The sequence below is a fragment of the Rhinolophus sinicus genome, chromosome 1 (genome assembly GCF_057876585.1).
Source record: "Rhinolophus sinicus isolate RSI-liver-muscle chromosome 1, RSI-T2T, whole genome shotgun sequence".
In the NCBI taxonomy this organism is placed as follows: domain Eukaryota; kingdom Metazoa; phylum Chordata; class Mammalia; order Chiroptera; family Rhinolophidae; genus Rhinolophus; species Rhinolophus sinicus.
Window position 1 is genome coordinate 5,091,109 of NC_142501.1, and position 24,688 is coordinate 5,115,796.

General features: G+C 59.9%; 1 protein-coding gene across 5 annotated transcripts in view; it reads left to right on the forward strand.

Annotated features, from left to right (window-relative positions):
* Window positions 1–9,759: 9,759 nt before the first annotated feature.
* The window catches only part of WNT7B (Wnt family member 7B), a 50,262-nt gene continuing 35,333 nt past the window's right edge, over window positions 9,760–24,688 (forward strand). Inside the window, exon 1 of one of the 5 annotated variants that reach the window (XM_019739269.3) lies at window positions 9,760–10,313. In XM_019739269.3, the coding sequence (XP_019594828.1) occupies window positions 10,243–10,313 (71 nt within the window). In that variant the 5' untranslated portion in view covers window positions 9,760–10,242. Of the gene's footprint in view, window positions 10,314–14,292; window positions 14,658–16,048; window positions 16,231–16,354; window positions 16,900–18,561; window positions 18,581–24,688 lie in introns of those variants that run through there. The other 4 variants (XM_019739268.3, XM_074326562.2, XM_019739270.3 and 1 more) reach the window with 4 other exon arrangements.

Genomic DNA, 24,688 nt, shown 5'->3' on the forward strand with positions numbered 1-24,688 from the left:
CAGTGGGGCATTCGGGAGCTGCCATTCGTCCCTGTGGTCTCGGCGCCAGGGAATGGGGTACGTCAGCTTGACCCACTTTCTCAAAGTTGGAGCTTTGTTCTCAGGAGCCACCCTGTCCCTCCACAGGGGTCCCAGCTGCTCACCTGGAGGAGGATGCAGGTCAGGCTGCCATCCCCATGTGCCACCTGCTCCCTCCATTGGGCACAGTTCCTCTGAAGAAGAGAAGGGGTCACCATGCAGAGCACTTTCCATGTTACAGGCACTCTGGAAATGCCCTAGTGTTTGCCATTATTGTCATTCGCAGGCAAGAAACCTCTGATTTCCTGGGGCACTTAGTGGATGCCAGGCCCCAGCTAAGGGTGTCATGCTCCTGACAAAACAGGAGGTTGCCGATGTTTCACCTATGGGGAAACTGAGGTCGACAGTCCCTGCCCCCAGATTCTGCCCCTCTCCCCACTTTCTGCTTGATCACCTTGAACCCAGAAGCCAGCTGTGATGACCCCCGAACAGCTGCCTACCCCAGCACCATGATGGGTGCTGCAGACCATGTCTTCTCCTTAAGCCACTCAGTAGCCTCCCAGCTGAGGCTCCTAGGGGAGGAAAGGCTCCCCCTAGTGCCTCAAGGAGAGTGAGGAGAGGCAGGTTCTAGCAAGCTCTTAACGCCAAGAGCCCCGAAGTTCCCTCAGGCACCAGCTCTTATCTGCCTGCATTTCCCTCTCTTAAACCTGGAGTGGAGGTGGGACTGGGCAGCAGGAGAGTGCCCCAGGGGCCAAGGAGGGAAGCAGGGTTTGATGGGCCAAGGCGGGTCCATCACTTCATTCATTCATTCATTCATTCGCTCATTAGTTCACTTGTTCATTTATTCTCTTGTTCATTCACTCACTCATCCATTTGTCCACCATTATGGAGACGCTGCCTAGATGAGCGGTCACAGGGCACCAGCGCTGGCCAAGGCCTCAGCATAGGCGACAGCCTCCCATTTCACAGCTGAACAAACTGAGGCCCAGAGCTTGTGAGATACAAAGGCATTTTCTGGGCCAGGACTGGAGCCTGCCATGACACCCTGGGCACTGCCCTCTTGTGGCCTGTGTGTGTTTTGGGAGATGAGGGGTCCCCATGGAGGTGGGGCTGAGGAGATGTCCCACCTCTCTGGGGCCCTGCACTGGGCGATGGGTGCAGGCAAGGAAGTCCATGTGGACTGACCACGGACCCCAGGCCATGCATCTGATGCTGGATTGGCTGCTGTAGCTACTGGAGGGGTTGTGGGGCAAGAACCTAGGGGGACTCCCCCCTTTGGAAGCTGGGACCAGCACGCTTGGCTTGGAATCCTTCCTTGGCCACTGGGTGGCCCCAGAGTTCTTCTGCTCCCTGAGCTGCAAATCTTCCCAATTTTAAAGCAAGGGATGCCCACCAAGTACTTTGACCACGAGTCGGTCTTTGCTGTTCATGAGTTATGTGGCTGTGGGTCAGAATGCAGCTTCCCAGGCAGGGCTGAGGTCAGTGTCAGCCCTGGGGCTGTGGCTCTGGATGTCCCAGACAAAGAACAAATACCCCATTACTTTTAGGAGATCAATCTGGTAAATAGGATTATGGCTACAGATGCAATTACATTTCAGTCAAGCCAGCTTCTTAAGGCCAAGTTCCTGGTTCAGCAATGAGCTTTCCCCTCCTCCAACTGACTGGCCAGTCATTCTCTGAGAGGCTGGGAAAGTGACTCAGCCCTGTTTTCTAAAGAATACACTTGGCTTAAGAGTCATGAAAAATGCATGAAGTTAAATGCAGTGGCAGAGTGATGATGAGGAGAAAATGAATGAGCTTGCATTAGACAATGACCTTCTCTCCTGAACCTCCCCGGCCCTGTGTCGGCGGCTTTGACCAGATCAGCCCAGAGCGGGTCTTACTCAACCCTCTTATTATGAACAGAGCTGGCTGGGGGTGGGGAGGTGGGGTGTCCACCAGCTCCTTTATTCCTTCAGCACAGGCTGGCCACAGGCTGGGGCCCAGCTCAGCCCCCAAGGAGGAGATCTGAATGATCAGTTGCCCACAGGCTGGGTGAATTCAGGATGGAGAAATCTGAGCAGATCATGGGGAATGGAGAAGTCGGTGATTGTGTGGCCCAATCCGCCTCTTTAACAGTGCTCCAATTTTAGCTGGACTTAGCGCTGCTTACCTAACAGATTACATTTCCCAGCCTCCCTTGCAGCTAGGTACGGCCATGTGACCAAGTTCTGGCCAGTGAGAATTAAGTGGGAGTGTCTAAGAATGGGGAGATGCATGCCCTTATTTGGTCCCTTTTCCACCCAGCAGCCTTAGAAAGCAGCAGGTGTGATGGCAGACCTCTTGGACTAGCAGCCATCTTGGACTCTGAGGTGAAGGGACACATGCTCTGGAAGGCAGAGCAATGAGCTGGCAGAAGCCTGCATCCCTGATGACATGTGTAGCCTTTATACCAGACCTGGTTTATCTACCTCTAGACATCTATTATGGGAACAGAAAATATACATTTATCTTATTTAACCACTGCTGTTTTGACGTTTGCTATAATATGCAGTCAAGCTTAATCAGAACTGGTGTATCAGGAAAAACATTTAAGGAAGAGAGAACAACATGTGTGGAAGCCAGAGGCATGATCAGTTTGGGGGCCTGCATACAGTTGGAGTGGGTCACATGGTGCAGTGGAGTGGCTGGGCAGGTCAGTGCAGGAGCTGACCCTGGGTGCAAGGTCTCCTGGACTAAGCTAAGGAGCTGTGGAATCAAAGGCCTAGAGGCCCATAGGAATACAATGAGTAGTGAGGGAGGGTGTCAAGCGATGGGTGTGGGACTGCTGTGGTGGGGACCGGAGTCTAACAGGGTGTGAGGAGCTGCCAGTTTTCCTCCAAAATCCATTGTCCCCTTCTGCCCTGGTAGGGGTCTGTGTGCCCACCTGTCCTGCAAAGTGGAAGCTGGTCCTGGCTCGCAGCCCAGCCTATGACTAGGGTTCCCAGCCCCCTTGCAGCTAGGCGTGGCCATAGACCAGCCATCATCAGTGGAATGTGGGCAGAGGCAGCGTCAGTGGGGTTCAGGCAGAGTGATATGGGCACCGCATCACCGGCTTAAAAGGAAATTGCTTGTTCAGACTTTTCTGCTTCCCCTACGTGTGTGCTCAGATATGCCTGGAACCCCACTAGAGTCTGGCTGACCAGGCCATGTTCTGGGCATGTCCAAGCAACAGGATGGACAGAACTTGCATCCATCACACCCAAAAGTCCAAACCTCACAGCTTAGTCCTGTGGTTCTCAAGCCGGGCCAATTCTGCCCCCAGGAGACATTGGGCAATGTCTGGAGACACTTTGGGTTGTCACTACTGGGGGGAGGGGTGTGTTACAAGCATCTAGTGGGCGGAAGCCGGAATGCTGCTACACACCCTACAGTGTGCAACACAGCCCTGACCATAGAGAAGGATCCAACCGCAAATGTGCCTGGTGTTTCTGGTGAGGAACCCCAGCTTAGACAGGCAGTCAAGTGCACAGGGTTCATCCCTTGCTAGAAAGACAAGTTCCAAGACCTTGGCCTAGCCTTTGGCAACCTTTATGGCCTGACCCAGCCTAAGGTCTCAGGAGGTCAGCAGTCAGAGTCAAGCTTAAGTGGTATTGGCAAGGAGAGGGAAAGGCACTCCAGATGGAGAGCAACATGGAAAAGGCACCGAGGTAAGACCAAACTGCGGACTACAGACGACGGATTCTACTTCCCTTTTGGGCAGGGTAGATGCCTCTGACTAATCAGAGGAAAATCACCTATGAGGCTGAAGGGAAGGTGACAGATGCATATTTCACAAGGGTACTTTTCTCTTCGTAAGGCTTTTTCTTTATTCCAGCAGGTGTATTCGCAGGCAGCAGGAGACGCTCATCAGAAACCACTGTAAGCTAGAAGTCTGAGCAAGGGCTGTGAGGCCGTGTCCCCCGACCCTGAGCCTCAACTGTTGCTTCTCTGGCTTTGGGTGTCATAACTGTGGGAGCGAGCCCACCCTTCCACACAGATGAGGTCTGTATCAGTCAGGGGAAGTCACACGAGGGGCTGTGACAACCCCTCATCTCTGTGGATTGACACACATAGGTAGATTTCTCTCTCACATGACAACTCAACATAGTTGTGGGTTCTCTCTGCTCCTTTGTCTGCTCAGCAACTATAAATGGAAGTGATGCCACCCACCTGCGAGTTTGAGACAAGACAGGCAGGGAAGCCCAGTCACCTTCTCTCTGCAGGGGCCGCCGCAGCCCCTGGCACCTCTGAGCCAAAGAGCGAGTTCATTAACAAGGCAAGCCTGAGCCCCCATCAAGGGCCTCACCGCCTGCATTCATACCCCCATGGAGGACAGAGGTCTGAGGGCAGCCTGCACATTTCATTCTTGGTGCACCAATGCCGGCTTCAGGTGCTCACGCCTTCTGGTTCTCTGGGCTCCCGCATGCCCTGTGGAATCTTGTCAAGCTCCCAGACTTGCCCTGTGGGGCTTCTCCTTCTCGCCCAGCAAGGCTGAATTCTGTCTACCCTTTTCTCGGGGAGTCCTCAGCAGCACAGGGTGGTCAGGAGGGCACCCAGAAGCCTCTCCAGGGCTCCTTCTGGAACACCTCTGTCTCTCGCGACCTCCTCTCCCAGGCTTACCAGAGGGTGCTCTGCCCTTCCCACAATGAGCCTCGCCTTCCTACAGGGTGGAGGGCGGGGGGCACCCCACTGCCCTTAACAGGGCTGGGAACCGCAAGGGGGGCACCGGAAAACCTTGTACACACAGATGATCTGGGATGTGGACTCAGAACTTTCAACCGTGCACCCATGTGTTCAAAGGAGCATTTCCCAAATACGCAGACCTCTAGAGCCAGCCGCGTGTTCACTGAGCACATTCACAGGCCCCTTCCCCAGGACACTTTGGAGAAGTTGGTCTGGGGAGATCGTAGGAGTTGGCGGGTCAGGCAAGCTTGAGATACTCCATTCAGGGCCCACATCTGGTGGCCCCTCTCTCCCTCAAAAGTCTTCAATAGCTCTCCAGCCCATCAAATCAAGTCCATGCTCCTCAGCCTGACATTTGGGTCTCTTTCCGGCCTCATCTTTCACTCTGCTCCCGACCTCTTGGCACCCAGCAGCCATTGCTCACACCATGCCATCATTTGGATTTCTGCTCCCTAAGTCTGCATATCCAAATTGTCCTATATTTGTTTTATATTGCTGTAGGGTAGTAGATTGGCACAGACTTAGCAGCTTAAAGCCACATCCATTTGCTGTCTCACAGCTCGGTGGGCCAGAAGTCCAGCAAGTCCTGTAGCTGAGTTCTCTGCTCGGCGTCTCCCAGGTGGAAACCCAGAGGTGGGCATGGCTGGATCTCACTCGGAGGCTCATTGGCGCTGGGGGAAACTACTGGACTGAGGTCCCCATTTCCTTGCTGGCTGTCAGCCAGGAGCCACTCTCATTTCCTTGATGTTGTTTGAATTCCTCAACACAAGGTCTCCTCCATCTTTGAAGCCCGCAGAGCACCTCAAATCCTTCCTGTGCTTCAGGTCTCTCTGACTGCCCCCCTGCCACAAGCAAAATTCTCTGCTTTTGAAGGGCTCATGTGATTAGGCCAGGCCAGTTGGGTACTCCCTGTTTGAGGAATTCTAAGTCTATTGATCAGTCACTTTATCACATCCTTTGCCATGTAACAGAACATAGCATGGGCATTCTATCACCACATTCACAGTCCCTGACATTAGGGCAGGACATCTCGGGCGTGCGTTTCCCACTGCACCTGCCTTCCTTTCCAGGCCTCTGTTAGGTACCTCACTGCCCCTGGGGTTTGCCCAGTGCATCAGCATCTTCCTCACGGCTTCCTCTCCTCTGGCTTCTCACCACACTCAGTGTCCCCCAATTGAACTGGGGGCTCCCAGCAGCAAAATGTGGTGTATCCTCCACTTCATGAGGCACAGGCCCTGCCTCCCTGGAGGCTGAGACTACAGCGAAAGAAATCCAAGCTCTGGGCCTGATGGGCCTGGGTTTGAATCCCAGCTCCACCAACTGTGTGACCTCGGCCAAGCACGTCCTTTCCTGCCTCAGTTTCCTCATCTATGCACTGACTTCAGCAGCATCATTTCACAAGGCTGTGTGAGGTCCAACAGACCAGCACATGCTCCTTTTCCAGAAGGGGCCCAATAGATGTTCAGTGTAACCGAGTATGAATTGTTGGGGCACAGGAAATACTTGTCTGCAGAGCCAGTGACAAGATGTAAGAGTGAGGCAGGAGGAAGGCAGCACGAATGGGGTATAGTTGACGCTGGAGATGGTGGTTGAGGTCAGAATCAAGGTCAAAGGAGCCAGGTCTCTGCTCTCCACAGCTTGCAACATTGCAGGTCATGGATGCCAGCTGCCTCCTGGAAAACCATTCACTCAACCGCTTATTGAACACTTACTATATGCCAGGTTCAATCTTATGCCTTGAGGATAGGGAAGGAACCAAAGCAGATGTGGAGCTGGTCCTAATGGAGCTTATAGGCTGGTGATAGACAGGAAATAAATAGTGATATATTGTCCTCAGTATCACAAAAGGAACAGCAGAGTTTTATAATAGAGAATATCAGTGAGTATTTTGGGGAGAGGAACGTGAGGGCCCCTCCGATGTGGGACATTTAAGCTGGGGCAATACAGAACCAGGGATAGAGCACTGCATTAGAAGGGACAGCACGAACAAATGTCCTGGGGCAGGAACTAGCTTGGTGTGCTCAAGTGACAGAAGAAAAGACAAGGGGGATAGAGAGGAGAGAACAAGGGGCTTATGAATGTGATGACGCTAAGGGACAGGCAGGGGTCACAGATGCCAGGTGAACCTGTACTGACTGAATGCCCCCGCCCTGTGCCAGTCACTGTCCAGCACTTTCACATGGGTTAACTCATTCAACTGTCAGAACCCCATGGGGAGTGTAGGTGCTACTGTTACCCCCACATGGAGAGGAGGACACCCAGGCTGCAGACGTTGAGAGACGGTGAAGTCACACAGGTAAGAAGTAGCTGAGCCCAGCTGAGCCCCATCGAGCCCCAAAGGTGGCCTAAGGTGCATCTGTGGTCCCCAGGGTGCCCTGACTCTGGAGACTTCTGCCCTCTGGGCTTTGGCAGGTCTCCATATTGAAGGGGATCCTGAGCCCCATCCGTGGCAGAAGGGCCCCCTCTACTTCCTCCCACACAATCTTTCCTTCTAAACAGATGCAGGACCCTTGGAGCCCCCATCCTGTTCAGGATGACTGGAGCTGTAATCCCATTTTGGAGGAGGAACATGGGGGGGGGGGGCAGGAACCTGCTTGTGGTCACACAGGTCTTTGAGCCCTGGAATCAGCCCAGGCTGGGTGGGAACCTCAGGCACAACAGCCCTTCTGCCCCAGGCAGCTGCTTCTGTTCCAAGCGTGTGTGTGTGTGTGTGTGTGTGTGTGTGTGTGTGTGTGTGTGTGAGAGAGAGAGTGTGTGTGTGTGTGTGAGAGAGACAGACAGAGAGAGAAAGAGAGAGAGAGAGAGACAGACAGAGACAGAGACAGAGACAGAGAGAGAAGGGAGAGGGGAGAACGTGCGCCAACGGAAACCCAACCCAGTGCGGGTGAGCTACTTGGCCAGAGTTCAGGCGAGCAGTCCTTGAACCTGACCTTGCTATCTATACCTGCCCCTTCCACCTTTCTCCCCAGCGCTGCTTCCCTCCCGCAGCCGGCAGGGGGCAATACGACGCTGAGCCGCTGTCCCTCCGGGTCCCCAGAGGCAAGGCTCTACTTCCGGTTCTCTCGGGGAAACCGAGGCACAGAGTGGCAGGCTGAGTCAATGAACCAATTCAAGCGTCCCACCCGCCGGCTGTAACCCTCTCATCTCCCGGCCCCACCCCTCCCTCCTGGTCCAGAGTCAACCTGACCTCGGGCCGGGAGCGGATGGGGGTCGGTGCACCCAGGGTCTGGGGCCAACAAGGTGCCAAGATAGAAGGAGGCCGCCACTGCGGTGATTGTTTAAGACCTACCATAGCCCCACAGCTCCTGAGGATTCGCCCCATTAACGGACGCAATAACTGTGGATGGTGGAGGTGGGGGGATGGGATAACTCCCGGACGCTGTGCCAAGGTGAGGAGACTGCCTGACTTGCAGCCCGGGGTCCCAGAGTGGCACAGCGGCCAGCGATTCCCCAGCTCCGGCGCGCTCCCGGCCCCGCTTCTGAGCGTCCACAGTGTCACCGCGGGGTGGCAGCATCGGCCCGCATGCCCGAGGTCTTCCCGCAGCTCCCCACTACGAGCCCGCCCGGCTCCAGATACCAGCTACGAGGGCTCGGCCCTGACCCTCCTGTTTCCAGAGCTCAGCTTCCCGTTCCGCGAAATGGGGAGACATTCGGGGCGCTGGGGACACTCAGAAGTGAGGCTGTTATTGTCATTTCACTTCTTTCTGTGCCTCAATTTCCCTGCCTGTGATTATCTCCAACGTCCCTTTCATCGGGGAACGCTCCCCATCTGCCCCACTCCGCACAGCTGCACACCTTCCCCCCCATCCCTCCCCATCTAGGAGCGGAGGAATGGCCCGCGTTGGGGTCGTGGCAAAGGTTCAGGGGATTTGGAAGGATTAAGAGAGGATCGGGGCAGGGGTCGAGCGGGACTGCAGGGGGCGGGGGAAGTAGGTTCTGAGCTCAAGGTCCCCGACCCGGCTAGGCTAGGTGGGACCAAGGGTGGCTGGCAGCAACACCCTCCCCCACCTCCACACTCCCACCATAGCAAGTCTTGGGTTTCAGCAGGTCCTGGGGACCAAGCGCTACCCAGTTCCATCCACTCTTCTAGGAGCCGAACGCTGGAACCCACAGAGGGCTGTGCACCCACGGAGCAGGAGAGCAGTTAGGGGGCAGGGCGCCGTCCAGCCCCCTCGGAACAGATAGGGCTTGGACGCAGCAGGATCTGCCGGGCCCCGGTGCCCATTTGCTCAGGACTGAGCCAAGCCAGACCACTCTGGGTGTGCGAGGCGCCGCGGCCATTCTGACCCTGCGCTCTGGGCGCTGAACATGAACACCGAGCCTGGCCCTGCACAGGAGACGGCGCAGACTGCGGGGGCCAGGAGCGGCGGGGGAGGGGAGGCAGGGAACCCCCTGAGGGCCGGGAGCCTTCCCCAAAGCCTGGAAATCTCCCTCAACACCCTCCTAACCGTCTCCATCATGGTGCTTAGCCGAACGGCTTCTGCAGGTCATCCGAGCCATCCCCCTGTATCTGGCCAGGCCTGTCCCTTCCCTGTCCCTACTGAGTTAGCAGTGCTGACAGCGGGGTGGGGGTGGGGGGGGCGACCCTGGGTGCTGGAGGGAGGGCTCTGATCGAGGTCTGCAGGGAAGGCTTTGCTGCCTGGGCTAAGGGTGTGGCCCAGGAGGACCCCCTGTGGATAATTGCTGGGGGGAGGGGAAGCGCGCCAGAACGGCGATATGGCTGGGTGGTCTCTCTCTTCCCCACTAGAAACTGGAGGCCTAGTGGCCACCACGACCTGTACCATCCATTCCCCGCCCCCCCCCACCTCCATCCCCGCAGGCGCAGAGGAGCTGCCGGCCCCTCCACAGGTGTCTCTTCCAAGCCGCACCCTCCCCCGCGGCCTACACCCCCCCCCCGGCACCCAACCCCCCTCCCCCCACCCAGTCAGGGTAGGACGAGCGGAAGGGAGCCGGTCTGGGGAGGGGGGTCCGGGGGGTGGATGCGTCTGTGTGTCACGGGGGAGGGAGGAGAAAAGGGAGGGGAGAGCCGGGGAGCGAGGGAGAGAGAGCGCGCGGCGAGCGAGGAGGGCGGGCGGGAGGCGGATCCTCCTACCTGGGGCGCGCTCGCTCGCTCGCTGCTCGCTTGCCGGGGCCGCGAGTCACCTGGGGAGGCCGACAAGTGCGGACACATTGGCCGCCGCGGCGCTCGGCGAGGCGCGCACGGCCCCAGGCGGCTGCGCCCAGTGGAGGCAGCGCCCGCCCGGCCGCCGCGCTTGGGCCCGGGCTCCTGCCGGCGCTCCTGGGGCCCCACGGTCTCTCAGCCTTGCTTCGAGGTTGCGGCCCCCAGTCCAGGTCACTCCCCCAGGCGCACGCGGCGTCGTCGGCGCCCGGGGCTCACCATGGTGGCAACGCGCGCCGAGTGCCCGCGCGTCGCCAGCCGCCCGAGCCGCAGCGCGGGCTGAGAGCAGTCCGCTGAAGCCCCCCGCCCCTGCCTGTTCCCCGCTCGGCCCGCGCGTCCCCTCCGGCCGCCGCTGTCTATGGCGCAGCCCCCCTCCCTGGATCATGCACAGAAACTTTCGCAAGTGGATTTTTTACGTGTTTCTCTGCTTTGGCGTCCTCTACGTGAAGCTCGGGTGAGTATCCCCATGGGCACGGGCCGCCGCCGGGGGTCGGGGCAGCCAGCAGAAGCCGCCTCCAGGGTGTCTCCGCGGGGGCAGGGGACCGGAGGAGGCCATGGGCAGCTTTAGGAGATCCGGGGCTGGCCTGTGTGTTGGATACCTCGCCTAAACAGGGCAAAGATGCAGCCGCGGGTTCTCCCGAGGGGCGTCCAGCCCAGGGCTAGAGGAAGGAGAGTCGGGTGCGCAGGCGGCCGCAGGCAGGCTCTCGGGTAGCGGTGAGCGTGCCCGGCGCGTACTTTCACCTGTTTGGGCTCCAGGCCCCGGGGGTGGGACGCGCCTTCCCTCCCCCGGGCTGCGCTGGGCGCTGAGCCCGGCCTGAGCGCTAGCCGCCTGGAGGGCGCGCCGGGGCGGGGGACGGGGGGCGTCCGGCGGCCAAGGAGGCCCGGGCGGGCGGGGGGCGCGCACCCCGACCGCGAGCGCGCAGGCCGGGGCTCCCGCCACGGCCCTTCGTCTCTATCCATCACCCGGACGTGTTGAAATTACCTTGACAACTCGTCCGGCTGGCTCGGGATGGGCTGCGCGGCCGGCCCGGCCGCCTCGGGCTCGGTCCGGGCCTCGCGCCCCCACCCTCCCGGGGCCCTCGGCCCGGCCCCCTATCGCCGCGCTCCCCCTGGCGCGGCCCGGCGGGCGGGCGCCCGGCGGGCCGCGCTCGCAGCAGTAGCTGCTCCGAGTCGTATTTCCACATTCCTGAACCCAGCCGAGTCCTTACCTGTTGAGCTGCGATCTCCTTTAGACAGAATCTGTCTCGGCCTCGCTCGAAGTGGGGGGGGGGGGGCGGGGGCGGGCCGCGGTGTGACCGTGAAGGGGTGCGGTGCGCCTCGTCGGGGGCGCCCACGGTCCCCGACCTCACCGCACTCTGCGCGCCTACTGTGCGCTGCCAGCGCGGGAGGCAGGCGAGTCCCTGCCGGGGGCAAAGCCTGCGAGAACAGCCCAGAGGGATTGCCCGGCCAGGTGCCGCCTGGGGAGACGCGGCTTTCCCGGGAGGAAAGGTAGAAGCTCTACCTGAGAATCATTTCGTCCATTCCCCCTCCGCCATTTTACAGATGGAGAAACTGAGGCCGGTGGCTGCAGAGGCAGGGCTGGAAGGCCCCTGTCCCAGTCTCAGTTCTGCAGGCCGGGCTGGTTGTCTGCGGTTGCTGGTGGCTCTGTTTATTGTGGGTCTGTGTGTAGGCTGTGTCCCTGGGTGTTTGTTTATGGGAGAGGATGCGTGCATCCAGTCTGCTGGGGGTGGGGTGGGGAGGGAGGCAACTGCTTTCTGAACTCTCCAGCAGCCCCTGCAATTACTCCTACTGTGCCCCCAAAGTAATGGGCACCCCCTAATGAGGCTTTCTCTGTTGTCTGGTTCTCAGCACTGAGGCCTTGTCCCCTCCTGGCCACCCTGGAGTTCAGTGCCCTTACTCTTCCCGTTTTAAGCATTAGGATACCCAGCAAGGGAGGCCAAGTCACTTGTCCTCAGAAGTAAGTGGCGGAGCTGGGACTGGAGTTGGCTCTGACCTCCACCAGTGACCACTCTTCCTAGCACCACCTGAAAGCAGCCACCCTCCCCCACCCCCAGCTTGTAGGAAGAGCTCTATGAACCACCCCCACCACCCCACCACCACGCAGCACAAGGACCTGAAGCTGGTGCCTAACCCAGACTCCTAGGGCTGATTCCAGGGCTTGGAGGTCGATGTGACTGTGGGCAGTACCCCCACCCCACCCCGTGGGCCTCCCGTTCCCCTCTGTAAATGGGACTGCTGCTCTGGCCATCCTGAAAAGGATGGTAGCCAGTGCCTGAGTAGGAAGAGCCCAGGGAGTGAGACAGTCTGTGCGCCTATGCACCTGTGCCAGCCTCTCGGAATGCATAAGAGAGCCAGGCAGTGCCTTGGCTCTGCCCTCTGCCTCCACCAAGGAGCCCTGGAGGGGGTACTCCTCCCCCGGTGTACCCCATAAAGTGCATACTCTCTCACTCCTGGGGAGAGAGGAGAAAACGAGGTCTCCACAAACACCCCTGTGGAACCACATCCAGGAAACCTGAGAACCACTATGGGATCTGCTAAGGGGAGGGGGCTCAGCCCCTGCCCACCCCTGTGGGAGTGAAAGTGCCTGCTTTCTTTGCAAGCCATCTTGGCTGTCCAAGGTGGGGAGGAGAGGGCAGCTGGGCCCAGATGTGACCCAAGGGGTTAAATGACCTGGGAGTCCAGTGCATTGAGGAGGTACGGGTGGTCATGCCACCCCTCCTCACTAGGTAGCCTCGGGTGAACTCTTTGACCTCCAAGCCCACTGTCCTTCATGGGAAAAATGGGGTGACAGTAGCACCTCTTTCACTGGGTACTGTGAAGGTTAGTCCTGGAGGCCTTTGCTCTGGGGTTGGGGGGGGGGCTCCCAATAAACACCTGTGCACACCAGTCAAGCCTTTCTTGTTAATGCCCATGATACAGAGGCTGCAGGCACCCTGGGGATGCCTTCAGACAGTGTATTCTGGGGCCTCAGAATTGGAGGAGCTGGGATTTCAGGGTCACCAAATCCCAGCCAAATATCAGAAATTGTGTGTTTCATGATCACAGCCTGCCAGCCCACACCCGGGCACATGCAGTCCCCCACACATGTGCCCCTCAGCCAGTGCAGATGTGCAGCCCCTGGGAGACCTCCCAGACCAGCAGGAATGGAGAACTCGGCTCTCCACAATGCTTATAGTGATTGGGGCCCCAACCCAGATGTGTCTTGGATTTTGAGCAATTTTTAAAACAAATGGCTTTGGGGAAGCACAACGCCTCACTTGGGGACTGAGCAACCTCTAGGAGCTCCAGCTCTGGAGGAGGCTGAGCCAGGCCCTGGAGGAACCGTCTGGAGTCTGGGCACACTTTGCCCCCTGGAACAGGGGTCATGAAGTCCCAGGACCAGCCCTGCTCCATGCCTGCCTCCTGCTCTTGGAGCCAGGAGAGGTAGAGGGGCCTGAGAGCCCTGGTCCCCAAGGAATGAAGGGGTGAGGCAGCCCCTCCTCCTGGAGCTAGCCCTTCACACCAGGTCTAGAAGCCAGGAAATCCACTCCCCCTGCGTCCACTAGTCATACTGCATGGACCTCTCTCTTTTCTTGTCATCTTTCCTGCTTTGTGCCTTTGCCCCAGATTAACGGGTCTACATTGCATCTACAGGGACATTCATGTGTAGCCGGGCTTGGCAGACAAAAGGAGGTGGGACTTAAAACCTGTGTTTCTGGGCTTAAAAAAAAAAAAGTCACTGGAAGAAGGATTGTTCAGAAAAGTGTGTCCTTGTGGATCAGCTCCTCCCCATACTTATCCCAACCAAGCCCTCAAAGGAGAGCAAAAGTAGTGAGGCGGGGACGCCAGAGTTGGGGGCCTCTGTGCACCTGTTAGGGGTACGTTCCCTCGTCAGCCGCTCCAAAGAGACTCAGGCAAGACCCTGCAGAGACACCAGTGCGCATGTGCACAGGTGAGCCCTGCCAGGCTGGGGCCTGGTTGGCCATAGTAGTGAGTGCATGCGACCCACAGCCAGCCTCACCAAACCAGAGACACACGCAAGTAGAGGTGCAGCACACACAGTGCATCTGTGCGCACACACCTGCGCCCTCACAGACGCGCCCACGCTCCCGCAGGCACACACAGGCACATGCAGGCACATGCATGCACACAAGAGCACACATTGCCGAGCACAGCCCCCAAGAGGAGCGCACGCCCCCGCATGGTTATCCCGTGGTGCTCCCCCCAGGTGCACCCTCCAGAGCAGGCCGGAGCTGTGTGACTCGCTGAAGTTGCGGGAAAGGGTCCGAGCCAAGACAGTTTGGGCAAGCCCTGGGGGCGGCTCCCGCAGCGCGCTCGGGTCAGCCTCCCCTTTAAAAAACCCGCCCGCGGAGGAGGCGGATGTAGGGGCGGCCCGGCCAATGGCAGCTGCGCGCCTGGGGAGACTTGGAGATGTGAGCCAGAGCGAGTGACAGAGCCGGTTCCGACGGACGAAGGGCCAGACGGCAGTTGAGGCGTACCCGCTGCCCCCTGCCCACCCTCCTACCCCCCCCCCCGCCCCGCACTTCAGCCCCAGCGAGATGCGCGGCCCTGGCGGCGGGGCACCGGCGACCGCAGCGCCGGGACCCGCGCGACCAGGTTCCTAGCATCGGGTGCCGCCGCCCTACCTCAGGGAGGGCCGCGGAGACCCCGGCTTCGCTGGCTCAGGCACCCTGCCCGCTGGGCCTGTTCAGCCCCGCCAGGAGCGCGGGCCCACCATGCTCCTGCTGTCGCCGCGCAGCGCGCTCCTCTCCGTCTATTGCCCGCAGATCTTTCTCATCTTGTCCAGCGGCAGCTACCTGTGAGTGCCGCGGGCCGCACGCGGGGTGGGCGGGCGGGGGGCTACCTCCCCAGCCTTCAGTGCAGGAGCCAGGCGGGCTGGGAACTCGGCTGGTGAGGTCTCTGGGCGGGGCGCCGGGTGCCTGGCGCGCGCGCGGGAGTCGGGGTACTTTGGGTCGCCTCGCCGGCCTAAGCCGCCGAAGTGGAGGATCTGGGAGCGGGGGAGTTTCGGCAGTGATAAGTTCCGGCTTTGGGGTCAGTGAAAAGGTGGCTCGCAAGAGGCCTTACAGCCCCCTGAAGACAAGGCTGCGCGCACCGAGCGCAAAGGCCGGAGGGCGCGCGGGCTGCGCGGAGATTCCCTGCGCGTCCCAGCCGAGTGCTGGACCAGCGGGATCCCCCTTCCTACATAAATCCACACGGCCCGCACGGCCGTACCACATTCGAGAGAGCTGCACGCACGTATCAACTGCCCCGCATACACACTGGCATACACGTGCATGCTGCGCCCCACCAGACAGCGGCCAAGCTACCCTGCGAGGTCGCTGCGGCTTCTAGCGCTTTCCCGCCGCGCTGGGCCGCCTGACTCGTACCGGGGCCGACTCCTCACCTGGGGCCAAGGGGGAGCGTAGTGCGCGCGGGCTGCCAGCAGAGGTGCGCCTGGGTGTTATGGCCAAGGCAGCGCGCGGAGCGTGGGCGCGCGAGTGCGTCCGGCCCAGCAGTGCCCGCGAGGCTCCGGGCAGCTCCAGGCAGGGCCCGGCCGGGCCCAGTGAGCTGAGGGGGTGCTTCGGCGCAGTGGTGGCTTCGCCGGATTCCTAATGGGACGCATATGCTCTGGCCTCTGATTTAAAAAGAAGTTTGATTTATGGAACCGCCGTTTGGGGGAATTTAAGCTGGATGCTACTGATTAAACCTCAGAGCTAGCTCTCCCTCCCCTTTTTTCCTCCCCTCCCCCTCCCCCTCCTTTACACGCGGGCCACGTCCGGGGTCGCCTAACGCGGCCAGAGGGGGCAGCCGCTGCCTTCCCGCTCCCTGCGCCACCTCCTCCCCCTGCGCGGCCGTAGTCCTAATAAATCGCCGCTCCCCCACCCCCATTTAATAGAGACGCAGCCAATTTCTTCTCCAGCTCCTAGGAAATTACTATCCTACCAGTTTTCCTTCTATAAATAGTCGCGCATCTTGAAACAAAAGTTCGCAACCACAGCCAGATGCTGCGAGGCCCGCGGTTTCCCGGGCTGTGGGACATAATTACAAGGTCCGGGCGCAGAGAACGCTCCAGGCCCGGCGGGCAGCCCCGGCTGCGGAGGCATCGCCTGGGGTGGGGTGGGGGGGAGGCAGGCTGCCCCGGGCAGGGAGCGAGCGGGGCGGGTGGGGACCGCCTGATCATTGGGGACTCAGGCTAGGAAAGAGTCCTGTTTATGGCGTCCTTCCCGGGAAATGGATCAGCCCAGGATTCCTTGGAGTCCCAGCTTCAGGTTCTCAGAGGTCGGAGGTGTAGGTCTGGAGCCTCCCCCTGTCCAGAATCTCAGTCTTAAGCCTTGCTAGAGAATCCGCAGCTACTCTGCTTAAGAAATCATTTTTGGAGCCAGCTGGCTGAGGTTTGGAGTTAATGGGGAGGTGTCCAGGGGTGGGAAACCTGGAGTCCTGGGGGTGGTGGCTTGGAGTGAGAATCTGTGGGAAGGAGGTGGGCAAGGGGCTCAGGAGCTGATGAGAACCGGGAGCCAAGGCAGCAGCTGAGGGGTTCTGGGGCAGGTGGTGGCCAGTATACCTCTGTAGACCCCAAGTTTTCCTTTTGGGTTGGTCCCCCAAATCTGGGCCTGCAGTGACTACCATCTGTGCCCACACAGGCTCACTCTCCGCAAGTGTGCACTGCCAGCTTTGTTGGCAGAATTCTCCCAAGGCAAGTTTTCCCAAAGTCCCTGGGCCAGTACTGGGGTCCAGAGTGGGTGGTGGGGGCATAAGTCAGACTCTGCCTCCTGCCCTGCCTTCAGCAACCCCACTCTCCAGGCAGCCCAGCCTAACCTGCAGCCCCAGGGGGAAGAAAGTGCTGATGCCAGCCTTTCCCGAACAGAGATGAACTCAGACGTTCCCAAGGGCAAGAGAGGGAGGCCCCAGGCATCTCTGGGTCTTCCCTGCCCTGTTTGGGTGGGCCTAAGCCGGATGTGTAAGATGCCATGGGTGGGAGTGGGGCCCAGGTGATGCGAAAGAAAGCATGCATGGTGAGAAGACCCTCTCTGTCAGCGGAGCTGAATGAAGCCTGAAGGCAGGTGAGGCTGCCAAGGCAAAAGGTCTTTGAGAACTGGGGGGGGGGGGGGGTGTCAATGGTAAGCCCACCTCAGTACTGCAGGAATGCTTAAGAAGGTCTGCCCTGCGGGCTCTGAGGATGCCTGGGGCAGGAGGGGCCCTGGGTGGAGGCTTATTTCTGCTCCAGAGAACTTTCCAGAAGGCATCCCGTTGCTGGGATCACAGACACTGGCGGGCAGTTGATCCTGCCCCTTTCATCTGGGCTGCTCTCCCAGCTCGCTGTCCTGGGCTGTGGTCCGTGCACAGCGAATCCCAGATGCATGCCTGCCTGGGCCCCTGCCACTGATTGGGTCCGACGGGTGTGCTGGCCTGGAAGGGCCCTGAGCCCCTGTCTGATGCTGAGCTTGGCCAGCTGAGCTTGTGCGAGGCAGCTCTGGCCAGCCATACCCTCCTCTGTGCCTCTGTTGTCAAAGCAGAAGCTCCCAGGGCCAGTGGGGGTCAGTGAAGGCCCAAGGGAGGGCAGGTGGGGGGCTGTAGGCCAAGAGGAGGGCCTGCAGTGCCAGGTCAGCTGGTATGGGGGCCTGGCCGAGGCCTTGTGCCAGGACCAGGCTGGCCTCCTGTCCTGGGCAGGTCCCTTCCGGTCTTGGCCTCCCTCTCCCAGATGTGGGGGTTGGCTTCAATGATCCCCCCAGGTCTTCCGGTACGAGCCTCTCATGGTGACCGCTCGCGCTGGGGAGCTGAGTGAGTCATGGGTGACAGGGCGGTTACTCACCCACCACCTGGCTGTGGGGGGTGGGGGGCACTCACCACTGCCCAGCCCAGGCTGGGCCTCTTCCCGGCTTCACCGCTGTGGCTTTATTGGTGGTGTGCACCGCAGCCCCATAAGCTCTGTGGGCATGACTCGGGAGGTTGGGGGGGGGGGACGCTGAATCAGGCCTACTCCTGTGGCATCAGAGCCCGGTGGGGGCAGAATGGGGCCACCGGATCAGTCATGGACAGGTTGCCCTTGGGAGGAGCAGTTCCCAGCCTGGAGGGCTGTGTCTGTCAGGGTGTGGAAGGAGCTCTGCTGTGTGGCCTCGAGCAGGTCCACGGGCCTCTCTGGGCCTCAGTCTCCTCTTCCATCACTTGGGATGGAGAGCCTTCCTTTGTAGGCTCAGGTCAGGCCCATATGCCCTCAGGATCTGAAAGCATGTGCAGCTCTGGAGATGGGTAGAGGTACACATGGTGGGTTTAGATTCAGGGAACCTGACAAAATCCTAGCACCCAAAGGACCCCCAGCTCAGGATGTACAAATCACAGAGAACTCCAAGAAATCACTGATGCGTGGGTGAGGCTCGTAAACCACTAGTTAAAGGGGGAACTGGTGCATTCTGGAAAGGACTCCTTTTGACACTGTGTGTGGGGAGGGAGGGCTGGGATGGGAAGGGGGACTCCTCAAAGGCTTCCTCTGGGGCCATAGTGGGCACTGCAGCTGTGTGTTGATGCCTGCAGGAGAATGGCCCATTTTCTAAGCAGGTTTTTCTTGAGTCCTCATGAGGCCCCAGATCCAGGGTTCCCATCCCCACTCCTCCTTTTACTGCTTGGGTGTATCCTGTAACCTCAGCAGTGTCCTCTGTACAGAGGGGGCCAGCGGAATTCAAATCTCCTAGAGTGAGTGTGAGAATTCAACAATCAAGTGCAGAGACGTGCTCGGCTGGGTTCCTGGTAAGTGTTCAGGAGATGCGGTCATTCTCAGCTATTAGGAGCAGGGAGGCTGGCCACCAGCGACACGGAGGGAGGCCCGCTGGCTGGGTTTGTTCAGGGGAGAGTGATAAACTCTCTAGGGGTTTCACAGGGCTTCTCAGTGGAGGTGATACCTAGATGGGGTTTTGAATGATGGATAGGAGTGGCCCAGACTAAACAGGAGCACGTGAGAGAATCCTAGAAGGAACAAGACTCATTGTCAAACCCATTCATCCAGGGCTCCAGTGGAGGGAGCCTCACAGCATCTTGCTGAGGTGGGCAGACCGAACGCCGGAGTCCAGCAGAGAGGGCCTCTGCTGAGGTCACCCAGAGCCCAGGGTAAGAGCCCTCTGGCTCTGGAGCCAGCTCCACCACCACCTCCGAGAGGAAGTGCTCCCTGTGATGGTCCCATGGGGAGAGGAGTTCCAGGGTGGTGCAGGCAGCAGGTGGAGGTGCCCTGAGGGAGGAGATTGCCACTGAGGGAGGTGGTTTTTGAAGCCCTGACTGCACATGGTTTTTGCATTTGGCTCCCCTAGGGACATGGTGACATAGGCCTAGCAAGTCACACTCCCTGCCCCTGTCCCCCTCCACCCCCAACATGTCCCCCAGAGCCTCATACAGCCCGTGGGAGCCCAGACCCCCGCTGGGGATCTGGACCAATGCTCTGAGTAGATGCTGAGGGTGATGATGGGAGGGGATAAGATGGGATAGAGATCTTGAGTGGGACCCCAGACCCTCTGTCAGCTCAAGATTGAAGTGTACCCAGACACGGCCACTCCGTGCGGCCTGTGGCCAGACCCCTAATCTCTCAGGACCTCTCCCCTGGGGCAGTGAGAGGGGCTTCAGCTGGCTCCCCTGAAGCCTCCATTTTTCATGGCCCTGGGTCCAGCTTAGATAGGGCTCAGCCCCCCTCCCCACTACCCCAGCAAGGGGATAGGAGGCTGGGCGTCCTCCCTTGTCAGATGAAACCCCGGCCCAGGGCTCCCTCAGCCTGATGAAAGGGTCATTGTGTGGCGCAGGCCGCCCGCTGGCCAAGGACAAAACCACCGTTTGTCCTCTTTTCCTGGCGCGGGGATGGGGCCTCCCCTCAGGCTGGCCGAAGGGGTGGGGGTGGGCACAGGTGCGCTCCCTCCCCCCTTTCTCCATCTTCCCCGTTTCCATCCCAGAACTGCTTCACTTGCCTAGAACCCCTCTCAGTCCTGCCCCCCACCCAGGGTGACCTCACCCTCTCAGTGAGAGCCTGAGGCTTGGGCCAGCCCTGATGTTGGCAGGAAGGCAGTGAGCTCTCCAGCCCTGGAGGCATGCAAGCAGATGCAGGAGTGAGGGCCAGGGATGCTGGGGCAGGGCCTTGCCTGGAAAGAAGCCAGCACTCATGGGTGCTCTGTGCCAGCAGCCATGTGGTGTGGTTGGCCCACTCCATGGACGAGATGCGGACGCTGAGGCCCTGAGAAGGTCGTCCCACGGCCTCAGCAGCACAGTGCAGCCTGGAATCCTGCCCACCAACGCCTCTCCCAGCCTCAGGCTGGAGCAGGTGGCCTCTGAGGCCCTGGGGATACCACAAAGGGCTTGGTCTGAGGCTGTGAGTGGAAGGCAGGATAGTTCTGCAGTCCCCAAGTAGCCATTGCTGCACAGACCCTAAAGCCTGCCAGCTGCCCAGAATGGCACCAGGGGGACGCCACCCTGCAGCTTTCTGGGTATCAGCCATGGTCTGGAAGCGCCCGTGTCAGCATCCCCTGGCTCCCATCCCGTTGACACCTGTAGGCCTCCATCCCTTTCCAGATGCCCCCCCGCCCCCTGGCTGTCCTGCTCCCGACCCTACTCCAAGTGCCTCCCAGACCCGAGGTATTCCTTGTGCTGAAAAGTACAGCCACTGTCCCCAGCTGGAGCTGCAAATGGGCCAAGCCCCCCGGTGGGAAAGAGCCCAGGGACACGCGTGGTGGGCCTAAGTCTCGGCTCACCCTCCCTGTAGCAGGCGTTGGCGCTGCCAGGGTCCAGAGGGGTCCAGAGCTGAGACAGGCCCTCGCTGTCACAAGTGGCAAAACAGATTTAAAAAGGTTTTTGAATGGGACTTCCTCCAGAACATAACTACCTGCGCCCCGGAACCCCAATTGGGGGGCACAGGGCTTTGCATTCCCCTTCTGGAGGACTCCGGGCCCCCTGGAAAGGCTTTTTCTTGTAGGACTGACATGTGCACACCAGTTGGGGTCCGATTTGACTGTTTGCTCTCTGGCTGTCAGGACAGGGGGACTAAACAAGGGCCACCCACATGGGAGGTGGCAAAGTAGGGTGCATGAGGGTCAGTGATGCTCTATATTATGATCAAGGGGGCTGAGCCCAGATGAAAACCCGTGTCTGTGTGGCTCTCGGGTCCTCTCAGGGCGTCCTTCTGCTGTGGGTTTCCGACCTCCTGAAAACTCCTTCGCCCTCTAGCTCACTGCCTGTCATCTCACATGGGTCTAGAAGCCATATCTTTCAGGTGGTTAGAATTGTCTGTTGACCAGGAATCAGAGGAGGTAGCCCCAGCTGGCTAGCTTGTGGCCTCCATGGGGTCAGCATGTTTGGTGCCACGTGCCGTGGACTTGGGGGCCACCTGCCCCTTTTCTGGACCTTGGTTTCCCCATCTGGGTGATGAGCCAAGATGTTCTCAGGCGCCCTGCTCCCCTCCACCCCTGCCCGCCAGCCCTCCCTACTGCTCTGAGCCTGCCCCTCACACCGCAGCATCTAGGACAGTCCCTGGGCCAGGTGAACATGATGGGCGGTACGTGCAGGTGTAACTGGGCAGCCCCTTCCCCATCATTTACACAGCGCCTGGTGCCACCCACAGCTGGAGCCCCTAACCCACCTGCAGTGAGGGTGGACCAGGGAAGACCTCTCATGGAAGGTGATCTCTGACTTAGTCCTAAAGAATGTGCTGGAGAGAAGAATGGCATTCCTGATGGAGGGACCACTGACTGTGGGCATGGGCTGGGGGAACAGGGAATGGCTAGGAGCTGGTTAGAGTGGGGTGGGTGGTGGGACGTGCGGTGAGAGAGGTGGCAGGCGCTGCCTCAGGCCTGGGAGCCTTGGTGGGAAGGTTTGAAGCAGAGCAGGATATGCAGCTTCACCCTGAGCTGAGAAAAGGCGCTGGATATGGAGTGGGTGGTGGGTGGTGGGTGGTGGGTGACGGGAGACGGGAGGGCGCTGCTTCTGTGGTCGTCTGAGATGGAGGGGGCCTGCGGGCAGGGGATGATTTCTCCCAGGCAGGATCTATAGGGCTGACGGGGCACAGAGCAGGAGGGGCGTGTTGTCAGCACGTAGGCTCTGCAAGGCCAGGCCTGGGGTCTTGAGAGTGACTGCTGTCCCTGCCCCCCGCACCCAGCACAGCACCGGCACTTAGTGGGGGCCCAGTTAACATGTGTGGGAGGGTCAGAGGACCTCTCATCTGTTTGGGCCTGGTCAGGTCCCACTGCTCAGTGGTGCAGAGGCCTGCAGGCCCTGGTGTGCTAGTGCCCGGCAGGTGTCGGTGGGCACAGGGGTGAACTGGGGGGGCTGGATGACTTCCCCAGGTGACTTCACTGTTGGCGACAAGCGCTGGGAATTTCCAGGTGCTATTGACACGCCCCCTCCAGAAGGAGTGAGATCCGTCACCTTGCTGTCCCCATCTTCCTGGTGCCTGTCCTGTGTGCCCATCTGCCCACCTCAGGCCCTACCGTGGGCTGAACTGGTGGCTTGGCTGCACCTGTGGACCAGGCCTTCGTCACTGCCCAGCAGGGTCACCACTCCCCTTCGGGGCGCTGTCTTGGGCATGGAGCATGGTGTTTGGCATGCCTAGATTCCCAGGGTGACTTTCCTGAGCCTTGGGCCCATGAAATAGGTTGGGGTGCTGGGCAGCCAGTTCGGGGAAGGTGCCCAAAGAATGTGCCTTGGGTGGGAGGTGGCAGGGGCAGAGCCCAGGGCTGGCTGGGCAGGAACGGGAGCACTGCACAGGGAATCAGCAGCCCTGGGCTCTGGTCGGTCATCCTGTCCCCAGCAGGTCAGAGCACACAGGGCCTCTGGGCTCATCACACAGGGTATGGGGACCCCACGGACACTGGCTCTGGAAATGCCAGATGGGGGCTGCAGTCGGCTGGTCTCTTGGGGTGAGTGCTGGGCTGAGCACTGAGCTGTCTAAGAGCTCCCACCTGTCTTCTCTCAGACCCCACCTGCCAGCTGCGTGACCGGACAGGGTTTTACTGTAGGCCGTGGCCCCTAGAGGTATGTGGGGGGGGTAGATATGCCAGCCCCATGCTCCCTTGTTTCCTTTCCAGGAGCGAGGCAGGGTGTGAGGTGTGATGACTCCATCTGCTAGGGAAGCCCTCCTCTTGGTCTAGCTCCCGCCCCAGGAGTGGGCATTGCAGGGGGACTCCGGCGACCCCCAGGGGCCAGCCACCACATGCTTGTTTGCCAGCCCCTCCCAGAGAGGTGCGAAGAGCCAGGGTTTGCAGCCAAGTCTGAGTGTGAGCCCAGAGCGACCCCTGGCTCTCCCTGGCTGCCTCCCTTCCAGCGTGGAGATTCCTTCAGGGGGAGGAGGAGAGAGGAGGGCAGCTGGCAGTGGAAGAATGCTGAGGAAACAGACAGGGCCTGGGCAGAGCTCGGAAGTGGGGAGAAAGACCCAGGGCCTGGTCCTGCTCTTGGCTCTGCCACTGAGCCCTTGTCACGTGGTTGCGTGGCCTTGGATGAAATACTACTCCTCTCCTCCTACTGGGGTCTGACACGGAAGTCAGGGGCCATGCCAGGCAGGTGTTCTGAAGATGCTGGGCCCAGCAAGCACTCACCGCTCAGCTCACTGCATCGTCAAGGTCACTGCCGCTAGGATGCCTGCTGAGGGGCAGAGCGGGCTGCCCCTGGGGTAGTGAACACCCTGTCTTTCAAGGCATCTGAGCTGAGGCACTTGTCTGGGAGGTCCTGGTGGCCCAGAAATTCTCAGAAGAAGAAGCTCAGGGTGGGGAGGGAGCGGCGCCCCGAGGAGGTTCCCACCTTTGGTGAGAGCAGAGGGCAGGACCAGACAACTGGGGGGAAGCCAAGATGGGGCTAGGCCTTGGCTTGGGCTCATACTCAGATGCTGCGTGGCCCAGGCAGGCCCACCTCATCTAGTCCTGGAAGTGGAACCCTCCAGGTCACTGGTCTGAGTTTCAGTCCCGGGGCCGGAGTTTGGCCCCACCCTGCACTCTGCACAGAGAAGACCGCTCACAGTCCATTGCCCACAGGGGTTGGCCCCGAACCTGCTCAAACTATATCCAAAGGAGCCAGGAAGGCCGACGCCTGGCCGATGCATAAGGTGCCCAGACTCCCAGCCTGGCCATGGGCCAGCAGGTCCTGCCAGCTTCCTCCCACCTGTTCCGCCCGCCTGTTCGTCCATTCATCTGTCCTGAGGTTTCAGGTTGACATCCTGGTTACCCAGGCCTGCAAGGCGCCCACCCCCGTGTCTGACAGATCTGGGGCATCAGGGTTAAGGCCAAGGCCAGGGCTGGGGTCTCATTCCTGATTGGGCTTCAGCTTGTTGTGCTGCCTCAGGTACTGTGGCACCTCTGGGCCACATCTGGGTCCCCATCTGTACCATGGGAAGTCAAGAGATAAGATAAGGCCTGGGGAAGGTCCAGGGCACAGCAAGAGGTTCAGGAAGTGTGGCCATGGCCTGGCTAGACAGGCGTTGCTGAATCTCAGCCCCCAATGACCTCCTCAGGAGACTGGCATAGATGTGGCTTATGCCAGGAGGGAGGGAGGACAGAGGAGAAACTCAGGCAGGCTTCTTAGAGGAAGAGGTACCAAGCGATCTTGCCTGGCTGGTGGAGAGGGCAGGGTGCCAGGGGAGGGAGAATTACTGGTCCAGTGTGGCTTGAACCCAGGTGTGTCTTGATGGGGCCTGGATGACCAGCAGAGGTCTGGAAGTTTCTGAGGTCAGAGGTGAATGTCTTGGGGTCACAGTGACTGGTGAGGTTCTGATTTCACAGATTTAGCAGATATGGGGACTGGAGGGTCCCCTTAGCCATGACCTCCCTGTGGCCCCTTAGCTGTGAGCTCCCTGTGCCAGCTCATGGGAGCGGAGGGCCCCCTCTGTGCTTACCCACCTCC